The sequence below is a fragment of the Montipora capricornis genome, chromosome 13 (assembly GCF_036669925.1).
Source record: "Montipora capricornis isolate CH-2021 chromosome 13, ASM3666992v2, whole genome shotgun sequence".
NCBI classification, from domain to species: Eukaryota; Metazoa; Cnidaria; class Anthozoa; order Scleractinia; family Acroporidae; genus Montipora; species Montipora capricornis.
The window spans coordinates 3,949,982-3,972,745 of NC_090895.1; the positions used below are offsets into that span (position 1 = coordinate 3,949,982).

Here is a 22,764-nt window from a genome sequence, read left to right on the forward strand (position 1 = left end):
CTGGCAAACCTCAGACTGTGGAATTTTTCTTTAATGGTCTGCCATTCTTAACTTTAAAATCTTGAGAGAGCTGGATCAAGGAGAAAATGACATCAAATACTCAATAGTTTAAGAATGAAATGCGTGTGTACACACCCAAATTAATATGGAGCACAGGATTTTCGGGCTTTCAGACTTTTCAACTTGTGTTTTGCACTTATAACATTAAAGCTGCATTTACATGCTGAAATATTTTAAGCTAAATGAGTAAATGAAATCACTGTTCCTTAGATCCAACCCCCTGTGGTCCAATCGGTCAGTCTTGAATATGGGTAATTGCTGACTGTGATGTCCAAATTGTACACTCAAAGTAAACAGCCTTTTGATAAAAATCAAAGCTCAAAATTTTGCCAGTCAAGTGTAAAGTACTCATACTTGATTTTTTGATAATAGTAGCACTTGAAAGTGCTACATAAACGTGTGGTTTGTATGAGAAGAATGCCATTTACTATTTTCAGGTATCTCTTTTTGTTCCCAGAGAATATGCAAATTAGCCAAGTGATGACATCATAAACTCAACTGAATTTTGATCAAATATGATGAAAAAGATATCTCAGCTAATTTGTATCAGAAAGGCTTGATTCCTTGCAGTAAGATTGTAATAGATGTGCTTCACAATATGAGCATACCATTTTTGTTACCATGGCAACATGCTGGGTTCCAGACTGCCCTGATATTAAAGCCTTTGTTCACTACAGTGTACCTTTGATGTTTTATTTTGATATTTGCCAATGGTACTTCGATTGTCTGCACGACCTATAGCTGTAGGTGTGTTGCCTGACGGTAGAACTATTAGCATACTGCGTTTCAATGGTCCCTGCTGCAAATTGGCCGAGATAGCTGTATGTATATACTTGAGGAACAATATATTGGGTTGAGTGAATGATGTCATCTGTCATCTCATTGCACATTTTACACATTTTTCAAGCCTAAAATTAATTTCTCTAGAACCAATGCAGATATTTCCAAACGGTAAACGGCGTTGTTAGTCTTTCCTGGAATTCTATGGGATAAACCTAAAAATTCTTGAAAGCGATAAAAATTTGATCATTATAAGTTATACATGTATACACGTATGTGATTGGCTAAGACCAGTTACTGTAGTATTTTAGCCAAATTTGAAATTGTAAGCACAGCAAGCTAGCTGCTTTAGAGGTGAATGTAATCTACATTCAAATTTTACATGCTTTTTCCACAGCTCCGCCTCCAGACTTGATTGACCCATCAGCATTGCGGGAGAGCCACGGCTAAAGGCCTGACCAAACACTCGCAACATTTCAACGCAACATTGTTGCATGATGTTGCAACATGTGTTGAATGCACTGGCCAAACGCACGCAACATATCGCAACAGGGTGGCCAAACGTACGCAACATGTTGTGCCCAACAATGTTGCAAGATGTTAGGTTGAAATGTTGCGAGCATTTGGTCAGGCCCAGTGATGTTTGCACATGATCTCAGGAGCAAGATCAGCAGTACTATCTCTTGCAATAAGATTGATTCCTGCATTTAGCCCCAGGGCACCTTTTACAGTATTAACTAAAAGTATATGAGGGAATCAATCTGGCTGAATATAAGCTTCATAAGCTGATAACGTGGGTAAAAAGTAAAGGACAAGGTGTACATTGTAGATCTTCTTAATATTTAATATTAATATTTTATAATTCAGCGAAACGATAATTTTTGTAAATTAAAATTTTGAAGCTGTCACTCTTGTGATGTCGTGAAAAGTGCCATGTTCGAAACGATTCCTGGATTTAGTCTTAAGTCTCTTGGTTCTTAATTGTCCACCATCTTGAAAATAAGGTACATGTAGTGATTTGTGATTAGCTAGCAGTGCAATGTTATTTGATTCAGGACACAACTTTGTTGGAAGAGCAGCCAAACACTGCAACATTGTTGTGATTGTTGCATCAAGCAGAATTGTTGGGTGTAATTTATGTTTGATCAAAAGCAAGTTACTCTATCCAACACTCAATGGAATGAAAAATGTTTGAGTGACATCATTGCATGACAGCATGAAATGGTAGAACAATATGTTGGATCAAGTAAAAATGGAGTGTTGAATGCATCTTACAAAGCAATTTACATTTCAATCTAGAGATTCTTCTTTTATGCCAGGAACAAGTTCTTTTTGCTTGCCTTTTTTCTGTCAGCAAATTTCCTTTTGGACCGTGATTTTTTTTGTGTGATGGAACATTCGGATAAATTGTCTTTAGTAGTGGTATTTGTGGGCCATTATAGGGTGCACTGTGAGTTTGTAATGTTTTGCTCACTTATAAAAACTACATGTAATCTATCTACCCAGTTTTAATTTTTTTCACTCGTTGTCTTACTGTATTTTTGATGCCTGTGATCAAAACGAGAGGGGCGTAGTATGTGCAATTAATGATTATATTTTATGCATATTTACTTACTGGGGAAATCCATGTTGCAGACTCGCTGACATGGACAGGACAGCCTAACAACCCAACAGAAGCAAGGAAGGGAAATAATGTGGTGCTTACATGGAATTATGCCCTCACCACTGATGAACAGGCCAAGAGTCAGAATTTTTTCTTGATTCAGTGGTTGAAGTTCAATTCTTCATTGCTGATGTTTGATCAGATTGCTTCAAAAGCATTCATTTCTGTCCTTGACCCTCTTCTTTCCTACCAAGAGCCATTATCTCCACATATTGTGATTGATAAAAATAATAAGACAGACTCAGTTACTTTGCATATTAATAATGTGAGGGAAGATGATGAAGGACAATACAAGATTCGGTATGTAGACAGTGGTGGCAATGTCCTTGCTGAGCTAGCGATGAATTTGACAGTTCTTGGTAAGTGTGTCATGTTACTTTACTGCCTCGACAGCTTGTATATTTAAACTACATTGCCTACTTTGATAATTACAAAATTATTTTGTGGTTTATTAAATTTTGTTTCTGGTTTGAAAACGTTTTTTTATAATGCTTCTCATTTTAACATTTATGAATAAATGATATCTTTCTGTAATTACTTAAAATCAGGGCTGCTGCCTAATAAAATTTTCCAGGAGTCTTTAGGGCTTCCAACAATCATTAAAAGTTAGTAGCCCGAGTCAAGAGCCCAGAATTGTATTTTAAGTAATTTCAGCTGGGATTGTATTTACAAGAAAGTGAGAATGAATCATGTAAGGGGCCCGTTTGGGCAACTTACAAGTACAGAAATTTGGTCACCGGCGCTCGCAAATAAGCTGCCCCAGGTGACCAGGGGACTGTAAGTTTAATAGGCAGCAACCTTGACAAAACTCTTTATTTACGTTTACTGTTTGCTTCTTCGGTAGTGATATATCGATAATTATATGCATGGACAAATGCTAAATAATTAAACGTTGTATTAATTACCTTACCTGTGGTGTATTGTCATTCTTTCGCCTCAGAAGTGGTATTTTGAACGATTTTGAAGATCTCGAGTTCGCTGTTTACTGTGCCTCTCAATAGAAGGACAATGGTGGAAGCTAATTTTTTGAATGGCTCCAGCACTGGACGATTTTTCCTGGGAATATCGCATTGCTCCACTTTGAAACTTTGCAGGAGAACGGCCGAAAGATTCACGCTTCTTCTGGTACTTCTCGCTCAAAAATTCTTCCAAATGGCCCAGAGCTACATGTAGCCCTCGAAAAAAGCTATATCTCATACCTTCTGTACCGTCGAGATGTGTAACACTTTTCTCACGTGCCAGCCAAGTTCAGCCTCAAACAGGGTCCAATTAATCAGAAACATAAGAGGCAATCAGTAGGCTGGCACACGTGAAAACATCAAAAGTGCTACGAATGTTGACCGCTCGGAAGGGATTTTGATTTTCTTTAAGCGCTTGCTCCAGGCCGTTTGGATGAATTTTCAATTGAGAAGTATGAGAAGAAGCGTGAATCTTTAGGCCATTTTCCTGCGAAGTTTCAAAGCGGTGCGTTGCGATTTTCTGGGAAAAAATTGCCCTCCGTTCCAGCAAAAAGAAATAGGTTCCACCCATGTCCTTCTATTGTGAGGCACAGTAAACAGTGAATTCAAAATTTTCCAAATCGTGCAAAATACCACTTCTAAAGCAAAGGAACGACACTTAAGTACACCGCACGTGATGCAATACAGTGTTTATTTAGCGTTAGGCCATACACTACAGGTGCACTTATCAATGTATTGCTACAGAAGAAGCAAACGGTGAATTCAACATTTATAATAAAATTACAAACGGTTACACTAACAGATTGTGTGGGCTCCCTGTGGTGCATCAAGCCTGTGGCCATTCCTTTGCCCAATAACAAATTTTGCTAGAAGGTACAATCTCTCAATTTTTATCATTGATAATTCTTTGATACCGCACAATTAATGCTCACTCAGTTTCGTTTTTTAGCAATTTTGTGTATACTGATTTGGTTTGAAATTCTTTGGAATTTTGTCATATTTTTGCTCTACTACCTTTTAAACCGTCCGTCAAGATGTACATGCATTTCAATGAAAGTGACACTGTATGCATTTGAAGGAAAAAAAAAAACAGAAAAGTGTGGGCAATGTGCGAGCCATGCGAGCCATGCAAGTCAACATGCGAGTCGCACAGTTATTGAAAACTAACCGTTTAAAAATGGGTGCTTAGACTTTAAAATACTGTTTACCAGTGCTATTTGAAACAGGCTGGTGCTTAGACTTAAATGAGAGACTCACATGGCTCGCTGGCGCACAGTTTGTCGAGACCTGAACAAAACAGAAATGTAAACAATTACAAAAATAATTCTCGATATTTTTGCATTGCAGCGGAGTACATTTCTTGTACCTAAAATATTAACTTTCCGCGTAAATCATGATGTCATTTGGCCATGGTTCGCACAATCTTGAAAAGGTGTTGAATTTTAGTACCCATCTTGAAAAGTCCTTGAATTCGTTTGAGGTCCTTGAAAAGTACTTGATTTCTTTATTAGGTCTTGAAAAATCCTTGAAATTCACAAATTTGTTTATGCCACATCATTTTCTGAGAAATTAAATTATTTTGCCAACGAAAATTTGGGCATTTACATGTATGACTAATAACAAGCCATAAGCAATTGCGGTGAGAAAATTCTAGGAAAAAAACGCAAAGGCGTACATGAAACGAAACTGCATCTTCACCTCATTGCACCAAGCTGTTGGTTGTCCGCCACGTGTTTTGCACCGTGTAAATAGTTTGGTTTCTCTCTTCGTTTTCAATTTAAATGGTTAAGCGATCCAAACTGTAGCTGGGTAACAGAATTTAAAGGCGACAAACGCAAGGCTATGTGTGCATGTGTGTGCATGGGAGAAAGCACTCAAAAGTCTCACATGATTGGCGATAAACATAAAAGGAACACTTGTACAACTTCAAGTTTAACTCAGTCTGCGCTGGTCGGTACATTTTTATCCAAAGAAGTTACTTCAAGTTGTGATCTAAGGTCATGCAGAATCGGGTTTCAGTCGTACGGAAGCGAATAACGCTCAGAAAGGCAGCCAAAGAAGGAAGAAGAAGGCTGCTATTAAAAACATCATCATCTTAGTAACATTTTTATAAACAATATGATTTTTCTATCTTCAAATACTATTTCTACACCCAGATGCAACTTCAAGTCATGGCCAGTGACTGCTGTCCTTTTAAGAAGTGTTATTACAAAATATTACAGTATAAAATAATGTGACCAACCGTGGCTGGTGAGTGGGACCAAGAATGTCAGTTTATTGAATAAATGTTAGTCCTTGAAAACTGTAATTTGTCCTTGAAAAGTCCTTGAAAAGTCCTTGAATTTCGTTTGCCTTAAGTTGTACAAACCATGTTTGGCAGAAGAAACATAATTATTTAAGATATTGGTACTTGAAGTTCAGTTTGGAAGTCTTGATAAAAAGTCACTTGCATGCATGATTAATAAACTGTAGGCCCTGTCTCACAACCCTTCATTGTTCATAACCCTGTGGACATAAAAGAACCATGCACACACTACATGTACATGTATTTGCAAAGGTCCTCTGTGGTACATATACAGTGTATATCATGGTTGGTAGGGTACTGTAAATGCTCAGGGATACTAGCTACACCAAGCTGGGTAAAGAAAGATAATTAATATTATGCATGATGATTGCATTGCAAGGAACATTTTATAAATAAACTGATTTCTTGTGGTATTCCAAAACTAATCTATTGAAGTGCCTATGAAATAAGAAATCACCAAAGTGTATTTGAAAGACTTTTTGAAGAAAAGAAACGTGGTGTTTTCATATTATTTTGAACTAATTATCTCTTATCGTTCCAGAGATATTATTTAAAAGTGTTTGAGTAAAAACTGATGAGGTCATCAGGGGTTCCAAAGGCAAAAAAATCAAACTTGACACCGGTAGTGTACATGAGTCAATGCATAAAATGACATTTTACAGTTGCCATGGCAACAATTGCTTCCAGATCAAGTTTGTGCTAAACTGGTGCTCCCACTTTCTGTCTTAACCAAACATCATTCACTGTTAATGAGTTGTTAAGGAGACCTTACAGCAACATGAGCTCCATGTGTGTTATGAGCAGGACGTCTGTCTGTCTTTCGTGATCTCAGAGATACTACAAGAAGGGACTGGAGCCAAAAGTGTTGCAATGGTTATGTCATGCTCTACACCGTCTTGCACCTTTCTTAAGGGTTGCCAAGTTTTAATATCATCACTGTTATCCTCCAGTGATTATGTTTGATTTAGTGATCCATCTTTCATGGAACCACTGATGATGTCATCAATTTGGTAATTTGCATAGCACAAAAGCTCTAATATCTCTGAAAGAAAAAGAGATACATCAAAACTGAAGAGGGCATTCTTTCAGTTATCTCTAACTGCATGTCAAACTACATGTACATGTTCTTATTTACATATTTTGATTAGAATGAAAGAGCATTCCAACAGTTTTTTTGCTTTACTGGCTTGGTTTTCTTGCTTTCAAGAGTCTTATTTTAAGGCTCTAATGATTTTATTTTGTAGATCCTCCGAGCAATATCAGTGCCTCAAGCGACCTAAACATAACAGCACCTGCTAACTTGACTTTGAACTGTTCAGCTAATGGTAAACCAGAACCAACAATTACCTGGACAAGACTCTCTGATAATATTGAAGTCACCATGCCTTTGAAGATCACTGGTAGACCGGATGCAGCTGACTACAGGTGCACTGCTGCTAATGGTGTTGGAACTCCTCTGACTGAAGATGTCTCTATCATTGTTCTGTGTGAGTGACAGAGTTTTTTGAGCTTTGCATTACATACAGTGCATTTCAAGCAAGTTTAAGTGTTCAAAGTCTCTTCATTGACTTACAAATGTATGATGCACCACAAACATTCACTTATGTCTGTAATTGACCCTACTTACTGCTGTAAACATAATTTTGACATCCAACATGAAATGTCCTTTTATGTCTATTTCCAACAATGAGGTGACGGTAAAGGTTAGTGTTATTTTTAGCTTAGGGTCACTGGGTGAATGCAGCTGTTTATCTTTACTTGAGGAGCAGCATTTGGAGAACACTTTGTGATGTTAATTGAAATCAGGATGCATTATAATAATAATTATTTATTGGGGTCAATCCAAACATTTAGTTCTACACCTTATTCATAATCTCATGGTTAAACTGCATTGGCCCTGAAAAGCCCCTGTGGGGAGTGTAACGTAGTCGCTAAGGTGGACAACGAAACACCAAAGCACTTAAACACAACGTTTTAATAATAATTTATTGTAAACCAAGTGTACATCAAGCGAAGAACAAGAACACAGGTGGGATCCCGGATGTAAACTAAACTGTATGTCTTTTGAATTAACTCAACATGCATCAATTAACATCGTTACATCTCCCTTCGTTGTTCGAAGGAAGAGAGAATAAAGAAAGGGAAACGTAAATTGTTTCCTAGAGTGATTGTTCGGAGGACATGAACAGTATAGGAAAAGTGTCAGCATGCATAGTCGCTTAGGTATGCTGGTCTTCGTAGGACTCTTCCCAGGGTGCTACATCTTTCGGGATTTGATATGTTGTCCGCTGGAGGGCATGGTTCTGCTTGTGGCCTGACCACCTCTTGGGGCATTGATTCAGCTACTTGTGGTACCTGTTCAACTTTGGTCAAGGGCAGAGGACCAGGATCGGAGCTAGATACCTCAATGTCAGGAGATGATTGTTTTGGAACTTCAGCTGTGAGAGGCTGGTGTTGGCGGTTCCTGCGATACACCCTTCTATCGTCACTAATTACTTGGTATGAATGTACACCAACTTGTTTGTCAACCGTTGCTTGGGTCCATTGGTGACTATACTTGGGTGGATGGACACGAACAGTGCTCCCTGGTTCAAGTGGCCGGAGTTCTTTAGTGCCCTTGTTGTAATAGAAGGGTTGTTTTAGTAGTCTGCCAGCGGTAGGCAGGAGTGTTTTGGTACGTTGGCCAGGGAGACGCTGAGCTGGAGATGTTCCTAGTCCTTCTGTGGGGGTGTTGCGGAAGTCAAGGAATCCCAAGTAGGGGTCACTGCCAGCCTCTAAGGCCTTAAGCATGACTCCCTGCGCAGTCTTTACCGTGTTTTCCGCCTTTCCGTTTGACTGCAGGTAGGTGGGGGAGCTTGTGACATGATCAAACTCATACAAATCTTTGAACTTCTTAAACTCCTGTGAGCTGAACTGGGGGTCATTGTCGCTTACTATGTTGTCCGGAATTCCATGCCTGGTCATATGAGGCTTGAGCTTTTCAATTACTTCTTTCAATGTCTTAGTAACAAGCTTGTCTACCTCAAAGAAGTTTGAGTAGTAGTCAGTATTTTGGCCCATTATCTCGTTTATTCCAGACCATGTTTTCTTCATATCGTTCATATGCTGTAAGAAGTATGTGTGGTAATAAAGCTTCTTACCGTGTCGAATCAAGGTTATTTTGTTTCTATAGATTTTGTATTTGTCGACATCCCCTGAAGCAAATAGAGCATTCTTAATCTTTATAGATTTGAGTAACCCTTTGGTAAACTCGAAACCTTACTTGAAGTCTTCGTACAGATGATCACTAGTACTGTCGGGATATTTGGGTCGGATTAATCAGTCGAAATTATTGATAAAACTTGCTTTACGGTAACCGATGCCGAGCGAAACGGGAAGCCATTCTGTTCTTTATCCGTTTGCTCAGAGATGAATAGTTAACAATTAGACGCGTAGCCTTTGTGGGCTACGGTTCAATTGACCCTCGAGGGCGAATGGTCTAATTGTTTTAGTATCACCCAACTAGTCGGACAGAAAAGGCAATAATAACGTTAGCAAATGCAAGTTAAGATATATTTATTTGGGAATAAAACGAAAGAAAGCGTCACACTTTTCGCTACTCGTGTACTATTAATAATGATCCTCTAGTAGCGTAGCCAATCAAAATGCAGGATTTGCATCAGTCTACTAGTTGGGTGATACTAATACTTGTTATTAAACTTTCAACCTCGGATATTGCGTTTCTAGCATTCTCATTGGTTCACTTAATCTCGGTTATTAGCTCATATAACGTGTGGCCTAATATGGAAACTGATTGCGCCAAGTTTTGTGGTAGTTTTCTAACATCAAAACAGAATAATTCAGTAAAACTTGGCTTTAATTTCCAAGTGCTTACACCATTTTTCAAAAAGTCTCAAATCCTGGAGGAAACGCTGCCAAAATGTTGTATGCGCTTTTCACATAATGAATTTAACTTACTTTCACCAACATTTCAATGTTATTACATGTACGTCGAAATACTTGTTTGTCATAGCATCCGCCATTTTTAGTATGCGTCTGCATACTTATTACTGGGTTGCCTATGGCAAACCAGTTGGAATCTGTGTTTAGTTTCGTGTTTTTTTTATTTTTTTCCGTGTCGGTAAAAGTCTTGCCTGTCACTACCCTGCTAAGTAATGGCTTTTTGCATAGAGTCTTGTCTGTGTATTTTGTTAGGTTGGAGGGGGCTGGGGGAATACGTAGATTTCCTTGGTGCACACAGATGAACGTTTAATTATTTAACCAGCAATGGCGTCGAAAGTCGTGGTAACGGGGATGGCGTTTTAGTGGAAAAAATATACCTTTATGAGATCAAGAATGGAACGTCAATTGGAATAACGAAACAGGCGGGGAAAATAAATATCTGGAATCTTAAAAGCGACGATGGATGGTCTTCGAGAACAATTGCGGTTGGATATGAGAAAGTGTGTGTTGTTTCTAATCATAAACTGTACTGGTATGTGGAACACTGACAGCAAGTGGGAAATTGAGTATGGGTGTAAAAGGAATCGAATGTCTTGAATGTATCACAGTGTTTACGGAAGTGGCATCGCATTTGTCTGGCAATTTGCATTTAATTTGCAGTCAAGCTGTACAGTTTTCAGGTAAAAAAATAATTGAAAATGTGACAGTGAAGAATTATTAGAAAGAAAGCTTGTTGTCTATTTTGTGCTTTGGAAAAGGTTCTTTAGGAAAGAGTTCAATCTTGAACTGAAGAATATATTTATTTGGATATTGTATGGTTTGTGAGACGGATTGTTTCTTGTTTGCACGCACGGAATTGGAATAGAAGGGGTTTTTTGTCTCCAATGGCAAATATTTTGTTAGTTTCAATAAATTTCATGCTGGAAAAGGTTTTTGTGAGATGTTTCAACTGTTGTGATTCATTGTGCTGTGTAGTATTCGAGTTTAACTAATTTGCATAAGTGAGTTGAAATTTAATACGCATTAAATAAAGATGACAGGAATTTGTAGGCGTGATCGTTCTGGCAAATGATTACAGCTGGCGATTGTTTTTAATTAAGGTCAGAAAAAGATTTCAGTATAGTCACTCTTGCGTAAAATGAAGTTATTGTTAACTTGAGAAAACTACAATAGGGTCGTTTATACGAGAGAAAATAAGCCGCGGCTTACTCTGGACGAGGCGTACATAATACACGAAAGGAACTATTTATACGAGTATAAACTCCCAGGCCAGGATAAGCCGGGGCTTGAGAAAGCTGTGAACGTAGATTTTGTACCATTTATATGGGCTGTTCGCGTGTTACTTTCTCTCGTATAAACGGCCCTTATATTTCTTTAACTTTTTTAAAGAGAGAGATTTCGCGCAAATTTTATTTCAAGCTATTCAGTTGAAATATTATTTCTCGCCATTGGCTTCGTTTGCGTGATCATTTACTGGTGTTGACATTTAGGAGGTAGTTGTTTGGTTCTAAACGAGTAGGAATAAAACGACCAGGAATGTGCGAATTTTAGTGGGTGTGCGATAGCAACACGAGACAGGAGTCGAGAGATTCTAACGATAGACAGATATCATCTAACCCCTCCTGAAATAAACGAAGGAAACCTAGCGTTGGTGGTTTGTGTGAATTTATAGCACTAAGTGGATGGAAGTCGTCATGTTTTGATTGGGCAGCTTCAGAGACGTCCTTCTGAGGAAACAAGTTGTTAAAATAGCTAATTGTGATTGGAGAATTTCGATCCTAAGTATAATAATGCCTTTTATTGACAGGCAAAACCATATGATTGACTGTGATCATACCAAATATCATTTGTTTTCGCGATCAAGTTGTTGCGAAGTGTGTAGCCCATGACAGTATGTCGTTTGTGAGCATATTGCTTTTTGTTGTATTAAGCTTCTTCCTCGGAACGCTCAAACAACTCACTTATGCACACGCCGTTTGCGGTAGACCCACACTAAAAGATGCTGTTGAGCGATTGTTTTGGCCGGGGTTGGTCCGCAAACTGAAAGAAAGTTTATATGTTGAGAACAAATGTGTACTAAATGAACAAATATGTGAAAATCATGATATGAACTGCACTGAAATCAAATGCCAAAGGAGAGAAGCACAGAACTGTGAAAGTTTCCTGAAGAAGAAAGTTCCTGATCTTAAAGTTAGTGCTAGCGGTATCGAGTCGCAGAGATGTACGCCTAGCCGGATGCATTTAGTTAAATTTCTGGAAAAGGTGAATTTTCTGTCTATTTGTATTATCATGGCTTTTTGTTTTCTGCTGTTACTGAATCCCTTTGTATTTGGAGCTGTAACGCTATTTTATGTGCAATTACTTGTATCGTTTGCAATTATCCTCACTAGTGCTGTTGTTAGCATTTTTTACCATACTTGGTGTAGCGTTTTGTGCTTGAATGAAGCTATTGTGAATGCTTGCAATGACTGTGGCCAATTTGAGAAAGAATCATCGGTATCTGTTGTTGTGAATGTCGAGAATAAATAATCAATAAAAGACTGGTAACTTCAATCTTGTTGTGCTAAGTTGAATTATTGTAAATGTTTAAAAGGATGTCGCCATGTTGTTCTCAGGGATGGAGAAGTAAGCAGTGTTTCAGCGAAACAGCTAAAAGGAGCCTTGCAGGAGAACATATTTGAGAATGAGGCTCAGCCATGTGTTATTGTGGATCTTGATAATAAAGAATCAGTAGATGACTTGCAATTTCGATCTCGTTATGCTAAGTTTGTTTATTGTAAATCTGTAAGAAGGCGTCACCAAAGGGATCGAGAACCAAGCAGAATTCCAGTGAAGCAGTTATCACGAGCCTTGCATAAGAGCAGACATTTCAGGAAATTTGTTCGAAAATATATTAAAAAGAACGTACCGAAATCTTCTGCCATGCATTTATTTACCAAGTTGAGTGTACTTTATCGTAAGTTAGACTATATGTTTGTAAGACCAAGGTCTGCTGCCAAGAAGAGGAGTACGGAAAGGAAATGGTGTACAGCACATCAAAGGAAAAAACCTAGAACTAGTGGCCGAAGAGTGAAAGTTAAGTGTAACTACACTTCTGTAAAATCTGTTTATAAGGACGTTGACCATAGAATGAATCATACAGAGTTCAAGCTGTCTAATGATATAGAGAAAAACCCTGGGCCCATTGATCATACCAGAACTATTCAAGCGCCTTATAGTCAAGGCAATGTGGAAGTGTTTGGCGAAAGTGCAGGTACTCAGTGTGTAGCAATGTCTCTTACTTCACTGATTTATAATTACAGGAGAAGTATTAGCTCATCAATGGATTTGGTTAACATTATGAACATTGGTAATGAATTGTATTCTGGATTATCTAGACTGTCCAGACAAACTTTCCTGTTATTGACTGAGTTGCCGGAAGTGCTGAATGTGTTTAATACAGATTATCAGCTTCAGTACAGTTCAAGTTATAGTGGTACTGTAAATGGCAGATCCATTATACATGATTTAAGTTTCTGTATGCCTTTGGTTGATGCTTTGCTGACATTAGTAAGACAAAACTACCAATCGTTTCTTTTAACAATTGAGTGTAGTACTGTTTCTATGTACTGTACTCCAGATGGTAAATTTAAAATATTTGATTCACATGCTAGAGATGCGTTAGGTATGCCTCATTCTCAAGGAACATGTGTGTTATTAGAAGCACAAAGTATACATGATGTCATATGTTATTTGCAAATTCTGTATGAAAATTCAAATACTTTGTTTGAGTTGATTGGTGTTGAAATAACAAGACTAGAAAAGGAGAAGAATCACCCAGTCAATGAGTACAGTGAAACCACTCAATCAGAACTTGCTGATGATGATGGAGCAATGGTGCATATTTTAGTAAGGAATGATGACGAGTCTTTCATAAAAAGATGTTGTGCTTTATCATTTTATTGCATTTGTTTTTCAGTGATTAAGGCATGCACTTACTGGAATTCACAAACTCTAGATGCAATTATTGACCATGGAAATGAGTTTTATCAGAAACAATTTGCGTGTCCTGATGAAAATTGCTGTTTAAGCAACCTTCCAAATAGACTTCAAATATATGATACAACTGTTGATATTGTCTTTACAACACAGAAAGAAGGCATATTTAGTTGTGCATCCAGCAGTAGCAAACTGCTCCTCGAAAACTTTATTTTGAATAACACAAGTGGCAATACTGGATTTATGATATGTTTCTCAAATTACTGTGTAAGTTGTATATTTCAGCACAATTCTAAGGGTAAAAGTACTAAGTACTACTTAGCAATATTCGATAGTGACGGAACACTAGATGAATTTCAAACTGTCAATGACAATAACCTCCTCCTTCAAGCTTTTGCTCATACTGTTAAAAAAATTAATACAATTAATGATTCAAAGGTAGCATACATTATCAGATTTCTAAACTGTTACAGTAATTTGCCAAGAACTTTAAAAGAAAAGGTATTAAGGAAGCACAAATCTAATCTGCACAAAAGATCACTTGCTGAGAAGCGAAGAGAAGATTATGCAAAAATGGAACCTAGTGCCAAACGAAAATACTTAATTAACAAAGCAGAATGGTACAAATCATTAGATTCTGCAGAAAAAGAAAAACTCTTGTCTGAGAGAGCAGAGTGGTACAAATCATTAGATTGTACAGAAAAAGAAAAACTTTTGTCAGAAAAAGTACAGAAGTACAGATCACTAGATCCTGCAGAAAAAGAAAAAGTGTTGTCTCAAAGAGCAGAGTGGTATAAATCACTAGATCCTGCAGTAAAGGAAAAACTCTTGTTTGACAGAGCAGAGTGGTATAAACTAGATCCTGTAAAAAAAGATCTGATAACTAAAAATAAAAAGCGGAAGTATAATGCAATGGAACCACTGGTTAAGGCACAACACTTGAACAATAGAAAAGAGGAATATTGCAGAATGGATCCAATAAAAAAGCAAAAAGTAATTAAGCGTATAAGTGATGCAGCAAAAAATTCTAGGAAAAAAAATGTTCAGCATAGTTTGGATCACTACATTTCAGTATTTCAGAATAAGATCACAGAGGGGCCATATTACATATGTTCAGTTTGTCATAGAATACTATATAGAAAAACAGTTATGTTACTTAAAGAGAATAAATATAGTGTACTCCATCTTTTCACTGAGATAAAGTCATTTGATGACAAACAATACATTTGTAGAACATGCCATGCGAAAGTTTCAAAAGGACAAAAACCATGTCAAGCTGTATGTAATAAACTGGAAGTTGATGAAACACCACCAGAACTCTCAGTACTAGAAAAACTTGAACAAATATTAATAGCACAGAGGATAGTTTTTGAAAAGATAGTGGTAATGCCTAAAGGCCAACAGAGGAAGATTAAAGGAGCAATATGCAATGTACCAGTTGAATGTGATCAAACATGTAGAACATTGCCACGTCCTCCTGAAAGGTCAGGTATAATCCTGTTGAAACTGAAGAGAAAGATGGAGTTTAGGGGCCATGTTTATTTTCAAGCTGTGCGACCTCAACTGATATTAAATGCTCTGATGTGGCTCAAAATGAATAATCCTTTGTATGATAATATATGTATAGATATGAACAAAATAGATAGGCATCTTACAGTATTACAGCAAAATGATGTTAGTTTAGAAGATTCAATTTTGAATAATGACAACCACTCCAGTGGATCTGGCATAAGTGATGACAGTTTATCAAACAATAAAAATAGTAGGAAAGACAGCACATTTGCAGATGAAGAAAATGATGATCCTTTAAATGAATTTCGAGCACCAACAAGTGAGACTTGCTTACAGTCTGTAATACCTGATTATCCTGTAAGTGTTGAGCAAAATGATGTATCGTCTCAAGGAAACGAAGTGTATGCTATTGCTCCTGGAGAAAGTAAACATCCAGTTTCCTTCATGGCAGACAAACAATGTGAAGAACTAGCATTTCCTGTTTTGTTTCCAAAAGGAAAGTATGGGTACTCCGTCAACCGAAAAATAACGTTGTCACCAGTTAAGTACTTCAATGCAAGACTTTTACATCATAGTGGTAGATTTGCTACCAATCCTGAATATCTCTTCTTTGCTCAGTTCATCATAGAACAGAAGAAAGTATCAGATAGCATCAATATTGCTTTGAAAAAAATGCATGGGCAGCCCATTACTGCTTCTCAAGTAAGATCAAATAATATGCACAGTTTACAAAATCTCATTTGTCAAAATCAGGCTTATTTATTTTTGAGACAAATTCCAGGAACACCACCTTATTGGCAAAAATTTATGTATGAAGTAGTAGCTATGGTAAAACAGCTTGGGATACCAACGTGGTTTATGACATTATCCTGTGCTGACCTTAGGTGGCCTGAACTTTTTCAGATTATTGCAAGAACACAAGGCAAAAATCTCACGAATGAACAAGTTGATGCTTTGTCTTATAATGAAAGATGTTCAATGCTCAATGTAAATCCTGTTGTTGTTGCTAAGCACTTTCAATATAGAGTTGAAACATTCTTCACTGAAATTCTGCTAAGTAATACAAACCCAATTGGTAAAATAGTATACTATGCACTCCGCATTGAGTTTCAGATGAGAGGCTCACCTCATTTACATGCGTTAATATGGACATCAGATTGCCCTAAACTAACACATGATACGAAGGAAGCATATATCTATTTCATAGATGAACATGTGCAGGCATGCCTTCCTGATCAAAGTCAAGACCCTGAGTTACATGAGATTGTAAAAACCTATCAAAAGCATAGTCATTCAAAGACCTGTAGAAAATACAAAAACATGAAATGTAGATTTAATTTTGGGCACTTCTTTACTAACAAAACTATTGTGGCTGAACCTCTTTCTGATGATTTAGATCCAGAAGCAAAGACAAGTACGATAGACAGACAAAAAGAAATCCTTAGACTAGTTAAAGAAAAAATAGATGAGGTGTTAAATCCCAGTAAGGCAAACTATGATCCTACCTTAACAGAAACTGATATTTTCAAATCTGTGAACATAACTGAAGAACAATATTACTGGGCTTTATCCGTTTCACCTGACTCAGACTATGCGCTGCACCTAAGAAGACCAACAGACAGCTGTTTCATTAATAATTATTTTATTGCCGGCATTAAGGGGTTTAGAGCGAATGTTGACTTGCAACCTCTATTTAACCACTACAAGTGCATAACTTATGTGTGCTCGTATTTTACCAAGGATGAGACTGAATGTTCACAGGCAATTATGAATGCTGCAAAGGAAGCTAAGAAAGAAAACTTGAGTGTCAGGGATAGCTTAAAGAGAATTGGTGCTGCTTTCCTTTCTACCAGAGAAGTTAGTTCACAAGAATGTGTTTACAGATGCATGCCTGAACTATGGTTACGAAAAATATTTCCTGCAACAGTTTTTGTTAGTACTGACCCACAAGAAAAAAGGGTACGTATTGCAAAATCAGCAGAAGAACTTGATGAACTGGATAATGAAAGTACTGACATCTTTAAATCTAATATTATTGAGCGATACACTTTAAGACCACAGTGTATTCCCTCTGTAGATAGGCTAAGTCTGGCAGAGTTTGCTGCATACTATTATAAAGAATACAGAAAGGACTGCCAAGAAAAAGGTGATGCTCAACCTGAGGTTTTAACTGACGATGCCATTGAATTACACCACAATTGTGATCCTGATACATTTCTTCCCAACAAAATAACACTAATGAACACAAATGAAGTTATGAAGTGTAGAAAAGTCAAAGCTGTTATAAGATATCACAAGCCAAACAAAACAAAAGAACCTGAACTGTATTTTCATCATCTCCTGATCCTGTACTTCCCATGGAGAGATGAAAGAAGTCTTCTAGGAAGTGATCAAACATATGCTTCGAAATTCTATGAGCATAAGGTACAAGCTGTAGTGGAACGAAACAGAGAGAATTTTGAGCCTGATGCTGATGCTGTTACAGAAGCACTTGAATTTGTTAGAAATAACCAGGGCAAAACCATCCACTACAGCTATGATTCTATGAATGACCAAGAAAATGCAGATTTACAATCTGAAGAGCAAGATGATTCAGCACCAAACGAGTCGTTTAATGAACAATTACCTACACATCTTGTTTCATCATCAGAAAGTGAGAATAATTCAAACGTAGGAATAACAATGTACAACCAGCCAACAGAAATAAGTGATGATGAGCTACGGGAATGTGTTAGATCATTGAACAAAAGACAGCGCTATGCTTATGATATAATTCTTGCCTGGTGTAGAAGTAAAGTGAAAAACATGAATAGTCTAAAACCCGAAGAAGTAAAACCAATATATTTATTTATAACTGGTGGAGCAGGTGCTGGTAAAAGTCACTTGATCCAAACAATCTACCACACTGTCACAAAGACTTTTAGACATCCTCCTATGAATCCTGAATTACCTACAGTTCTTTTAATGGCACCTACTGGGGTTGCTGCTATTAACATAGATGGGACAACAATAAACACTGCATTAGCAATTCCCAAAGAAACAGGTGATAATTTACGTGCAATGTGTGACGAAAAGAAAACACAGATGAGAATGTTACTAGCTGACCTCAAGTTAATCATAATAGATGAAATCTCTATGGTTGCTAACACTACTTTGCTACATATCCACCAAAGACTAAAAGAAATTTTTGGCACATCAAATGTACACCTGTTTGCAGGCATTAGCATTCTTGCTACTGGTGACATGTATCAACTTCCACCAATACGCAGTAAACCTGTCTTTGCAAATTACAAAAATGATGTGTTTAACCTGTACCACCCATGGCACCTATTCACAATGATAGAGCTTTTTGATATAATGAGGCAGAAGAATCATGCATGATTGCAACCATTTGCTGAACTTTTGAATAGGTTCCGTACGGCAAGTCAAACTGAAGAAGATATGAAGTGCATCCAATCTAGATCTATTGATCTATCAGATGTTAATTACCCATCAGATGCTCTTCATATTTGGGCTGAAAATAATCCAGTCAATCGACACAATGAAATGAAATTGCACCAAATACCTGCACAGTTGTTCCACCTTAAAGCCACAGATCAGTACCCTGTTAATGTATCACAACAAGCTATTAACAGAATTTTAGCTAGACCCAGGTCTGAAACTGGTGGACTTGATGCTAATATTTCTATAAAGGAAACTGCTAGAGTTATGTTAACCAATAACATTGATATTTCGGATAGACTTATAAATGGTCAACTAGGAACTGTTGTTAGAATTGAAGTAAATCAAAATAATAAAAAACCCACCATTATCTATATAAAATTTGATGATGCCAAAGCTGGCAACAGTTTAATTCAAAAGAGTACTAACAGTTTTGTGCGACAGAATAGAGTTGTACCCATAGAAACTGTCCTAGCAAAAATTAAAATACATCCAAATAAGCCTTCTTCTCCCGAAATACAGAGAATGCAATTCCCTTTGACATTGGCTTATGCTGTCAGCATCCACAAAGTACAAGGATTGTCACTTAACAGTCTTGTCATTAGTTTTGAGTTGGTCAAACAGAGATCATTCAATTATGGTCAGGTATATGTTGCACTGAGCCGAGCTACCACTTTAAATGGTATTCATATTCTAGGAAAAATTAACAGCAAACATGTGAAAGCAGATCCTCGGGTACATGAAGAATACAAAAGACTGCGAGAAATGTCAAAAAGCAAAGGAACTAATGAAAAATATAAGGACAATGCAACGCTCACTATATGTCTCTTAAACATACGATCACTCAAAAAACATAGTGTAGATATCAAGTATGATGCAAACATAAAGAATAGTGATCTAATTGCATTGACAGAAACACAACTTGTACCTCATAGCAATGATACTGACATAAAATCTCATCTTTTACCATTCACTCTCTACCGGCAAGATCATCCTACTGATAGATTTTTGAGTTTGGCACTGTGTACCAGAAGATCAATAGAAACTAAGGAACATGAATACTTTCCACAAGCAAATGCAATGAAATTTGTAATAATTATGAATAGATCAACAACTATGTGTCCCAAGTTTACAGTGCTTTTTCTTTACCGAAAGAACAACTCAAATATAATAGAGTACGTAAGTCATCTACGAAATATCCTTGGCACTTATCCATTTGACATCATTCTTGGTGATTTCAACATCAATTACTTAAATGATGATAGCATTAGACCATTAAAATCTTTAATGACGTCTCTAGGTTATTCACAGTTTGTACAAAATGCAACTTTTGTCTCATCAGGAAACATACTTGATCAAATTTACTTAAAATCAACAAAATTTGACATCATAGAGAATACTGTAATTAGTGTCTACTACTCTGACCATGATGCCGTTAAAATATCCATAAAATATAACCAAGATACCAGTATTTAAACATTTATATTTATTTTAATTGTCATGCAAAGCATATAATTTATTTATAGCAATAACTGTAAATATAAAATTTCAATGTAGAAATGTGTCTTGGCAGGAACCATGATGCTGTTAAAATATGCATACACTAGCTATAACTAAAATGATATTATGAAACTTTCATACAACGATCTTTTACAATGAAAATGATGAATTTTTCTGGAGATTTTGAAAAAAAGGTGTCATAAAGATGTCGCAAAGAAATCATAAGTTCAGCTAGAACAAAACTGGAAATTCATAAAATCCTAATCTACCATAGTATCCTCAAAAGCAGACAGCTTGGCGCACCACCTTCATATCTTTGGTAGGTTTCCTCATAAATATTATCAACATTTATCTATATAATTGTTATTATTATATGATATCATATGGATTAAGCAAAGCAAATTAAATTTAAGACTCTACAACCAATGGAGAGAAAACCATGTTACACAATTTTATAATTAATTGTTTTGGATTAGTAAGCAGAGATTTAGATAATCATATGTCAATTAATTTGAAATTATTAAGATAATTTTTTTCTAGAAGTTGGTAAATTCTATGAATTCCTTTACCAAAATGGATCAGGTTCATCTGCCACAAGAATGTCCAATCTCGCCTAAGCACCTGAGGAGGCAACCTTTTTTTCTAAGCTAGAATTTCCCATAGCCGGAAGGAGAGACTTGAAAGGTCTGCTGACAAGCATTTTACAAGGCACCACCATATGGTGCCTCACGCCCTGTCTGTGTCCCGCACCACAAGTAGGTAAGTTTAGATATTATTATTTTTCACCTTACTCAGATATTGTGAGGCTAGAGTTTCAATAACTATAAATAACAGGCATGCTTCTCATGTAACATACCAGTTCAAACCACCATTGAAGGAAAACTGAAGGTTAAAATCGACAATTTCTCCAACATTTTTTTTTTGGAAAGCTTAACATAACTAAAGTTAAGTTTGTGGAGTTATTTCTTCTTGTTCCCTGTTTTTTGTGAAAAAATTACATTCGGAGATGGGCTTTTCCCACTTTTTCAACATTTTAAGTGCGGGCTAAAAAACTAAATCAGCCTCCTGCTGTGACGTATGATATGGGAAACAGAGATTGCACAATCAAGAGAAACAAGGTAAACACAAGTACTACTGTGGATATTTTCTGTTTCTTTGCTGTTTCTTCGTGGACTCAGTATCAACAACAAACATCAATCTAAATACTGCTTCTATAAGGCGGCGTTCTCGCATGTCTTCCCCATATCATACAACATAAGCTGCAAAAATAACCACTGACTCCTCCAGTCTGAGCCGCAATGCTGATGGCCCAAAATTGGAATAAAAACATTTTTTCATGTGGAAAAATGATGAATATGCCAGAAAAAAGTTGAAAAGATTATTGTGAATGGTTTAAAGCATAAATAAAAAATGCTTATTTTTTGCATTCAGTTCTCCTTTAAAAATAAAGATAAGAATCATGATAATAATTATAATCATTATAATAATAATAATTGTTATTATTACTATTACCATTATTATTGAAATACCATTAAATACCATTATTTACAATAATAAAATAATACTTATTTATAAAAATAAAATCTGGATTCTTGTTATTAAATATCTTTTTCTCTTTTACATGTAGGTGTTAGGATGAATATTCAATCAATTAGTTATCAGAGGATTGTAGGTAGGACTCTTACTAAAGGAACTCTGATTTCTTTTTTCTTGGTTCGCTTTGCATGTGACATGCTGAAAAATAGTTGTTTCAAAAGTCCCCAGTTGTCTGTTATGTAAATTTCTTTAAAACCAAAAACACTCGAGTTAAACTCACATTCATCTTCCGTAAAAGTTAAAAGTCCTTAAACTTTTCTTATTTGCTTTTTTCTGCAGAAATACAATGTACATCCAACAAGAGAACATTCTTAGGCTGTTAAGTAAAAACTCAAGTGAAGTTATGATCCTCACAGTTATGAATGCAATCTTAGCAATTGCATAGAGAAGCCTGAAAATTTCAGGATGTCAACAGGGTCTGAACCCATGACCTTGTGATACTGGTGTGACACTCTAACCAACTGAGCCATGACGCCACTGTCTTTGGGAGCTGGTCATTTGTGGATTCAAGTGTTCTCGTGATGAATGAATCAATGAACAAAATGATATATGATCATTACTGATCAAGTAAATGCTCAGCATCCATCTATGACCAGAAACACATGAGCTGATCAGCTCCTGCTATGGTCTGGGATTCCAAAAGATTTATACCAAGAGACTGCAACAGTATCCTGCAAACACCTTAAATCAGAAGCAATGAACCGTTACGCTGGCATACCGGTTGTACTTTGATAAAATCTGACAGTAGAATGAAAATTTGGACAAACAAGACAAAGAACATTGATCTTCAATCAGGCCAAGAGAAAGCCTACGAGCAACAAACAAAATTGTGGCCGCCAAAACCACAGAGATTAATTGGCACAAGACAGAATAAAGTCCAAACTCCAAACGCGTTAAGCGGATTTATTCAGTATTACACGCATGTAAGACTTAACTCCTCGACAACTTCAAGCTTGAACAGTTTACCGCGGTCCTATTACAGTTGTCGGATATCACAAATTTGTCACGTAACAATTCCTTAAACGGTT

At 36.7% G+C, this 22,764-nt stretch overlaps 1 protein-coding gene across 1 annotated transcript in view; it reads left to right on the plus strand.

Moving 5' to 3' along the window:
* Positions 1–1,820: 1,820 nt before the first annotated feature.
* LOC138029742 (fibroblast growth factor receptor 2-like) overlaps positions 1,821–22,764 on the plus strand; it is a 466,762-nt gene continuing 445,818 nt past the window's right edge. Inside the window, exons 1-3 of the mRNA XM_068877518.1 lie at positions 1,821–2,290; positions 2,476–2,862; positions 7,012–7,254. Of these exons, the coding sequence (XP_068733619.1) occupies positions 2,230–2,290; positions 2,476–2,862; positions 7,012–7,254 (691 nt within the window). The 5' untranslated portion in view covers positions 1,821–2,229. The remainder of the gene's footprint in view (positions 2,291–2,475; positions 2,863–7,011; positions 7,255–22,764) is intronic.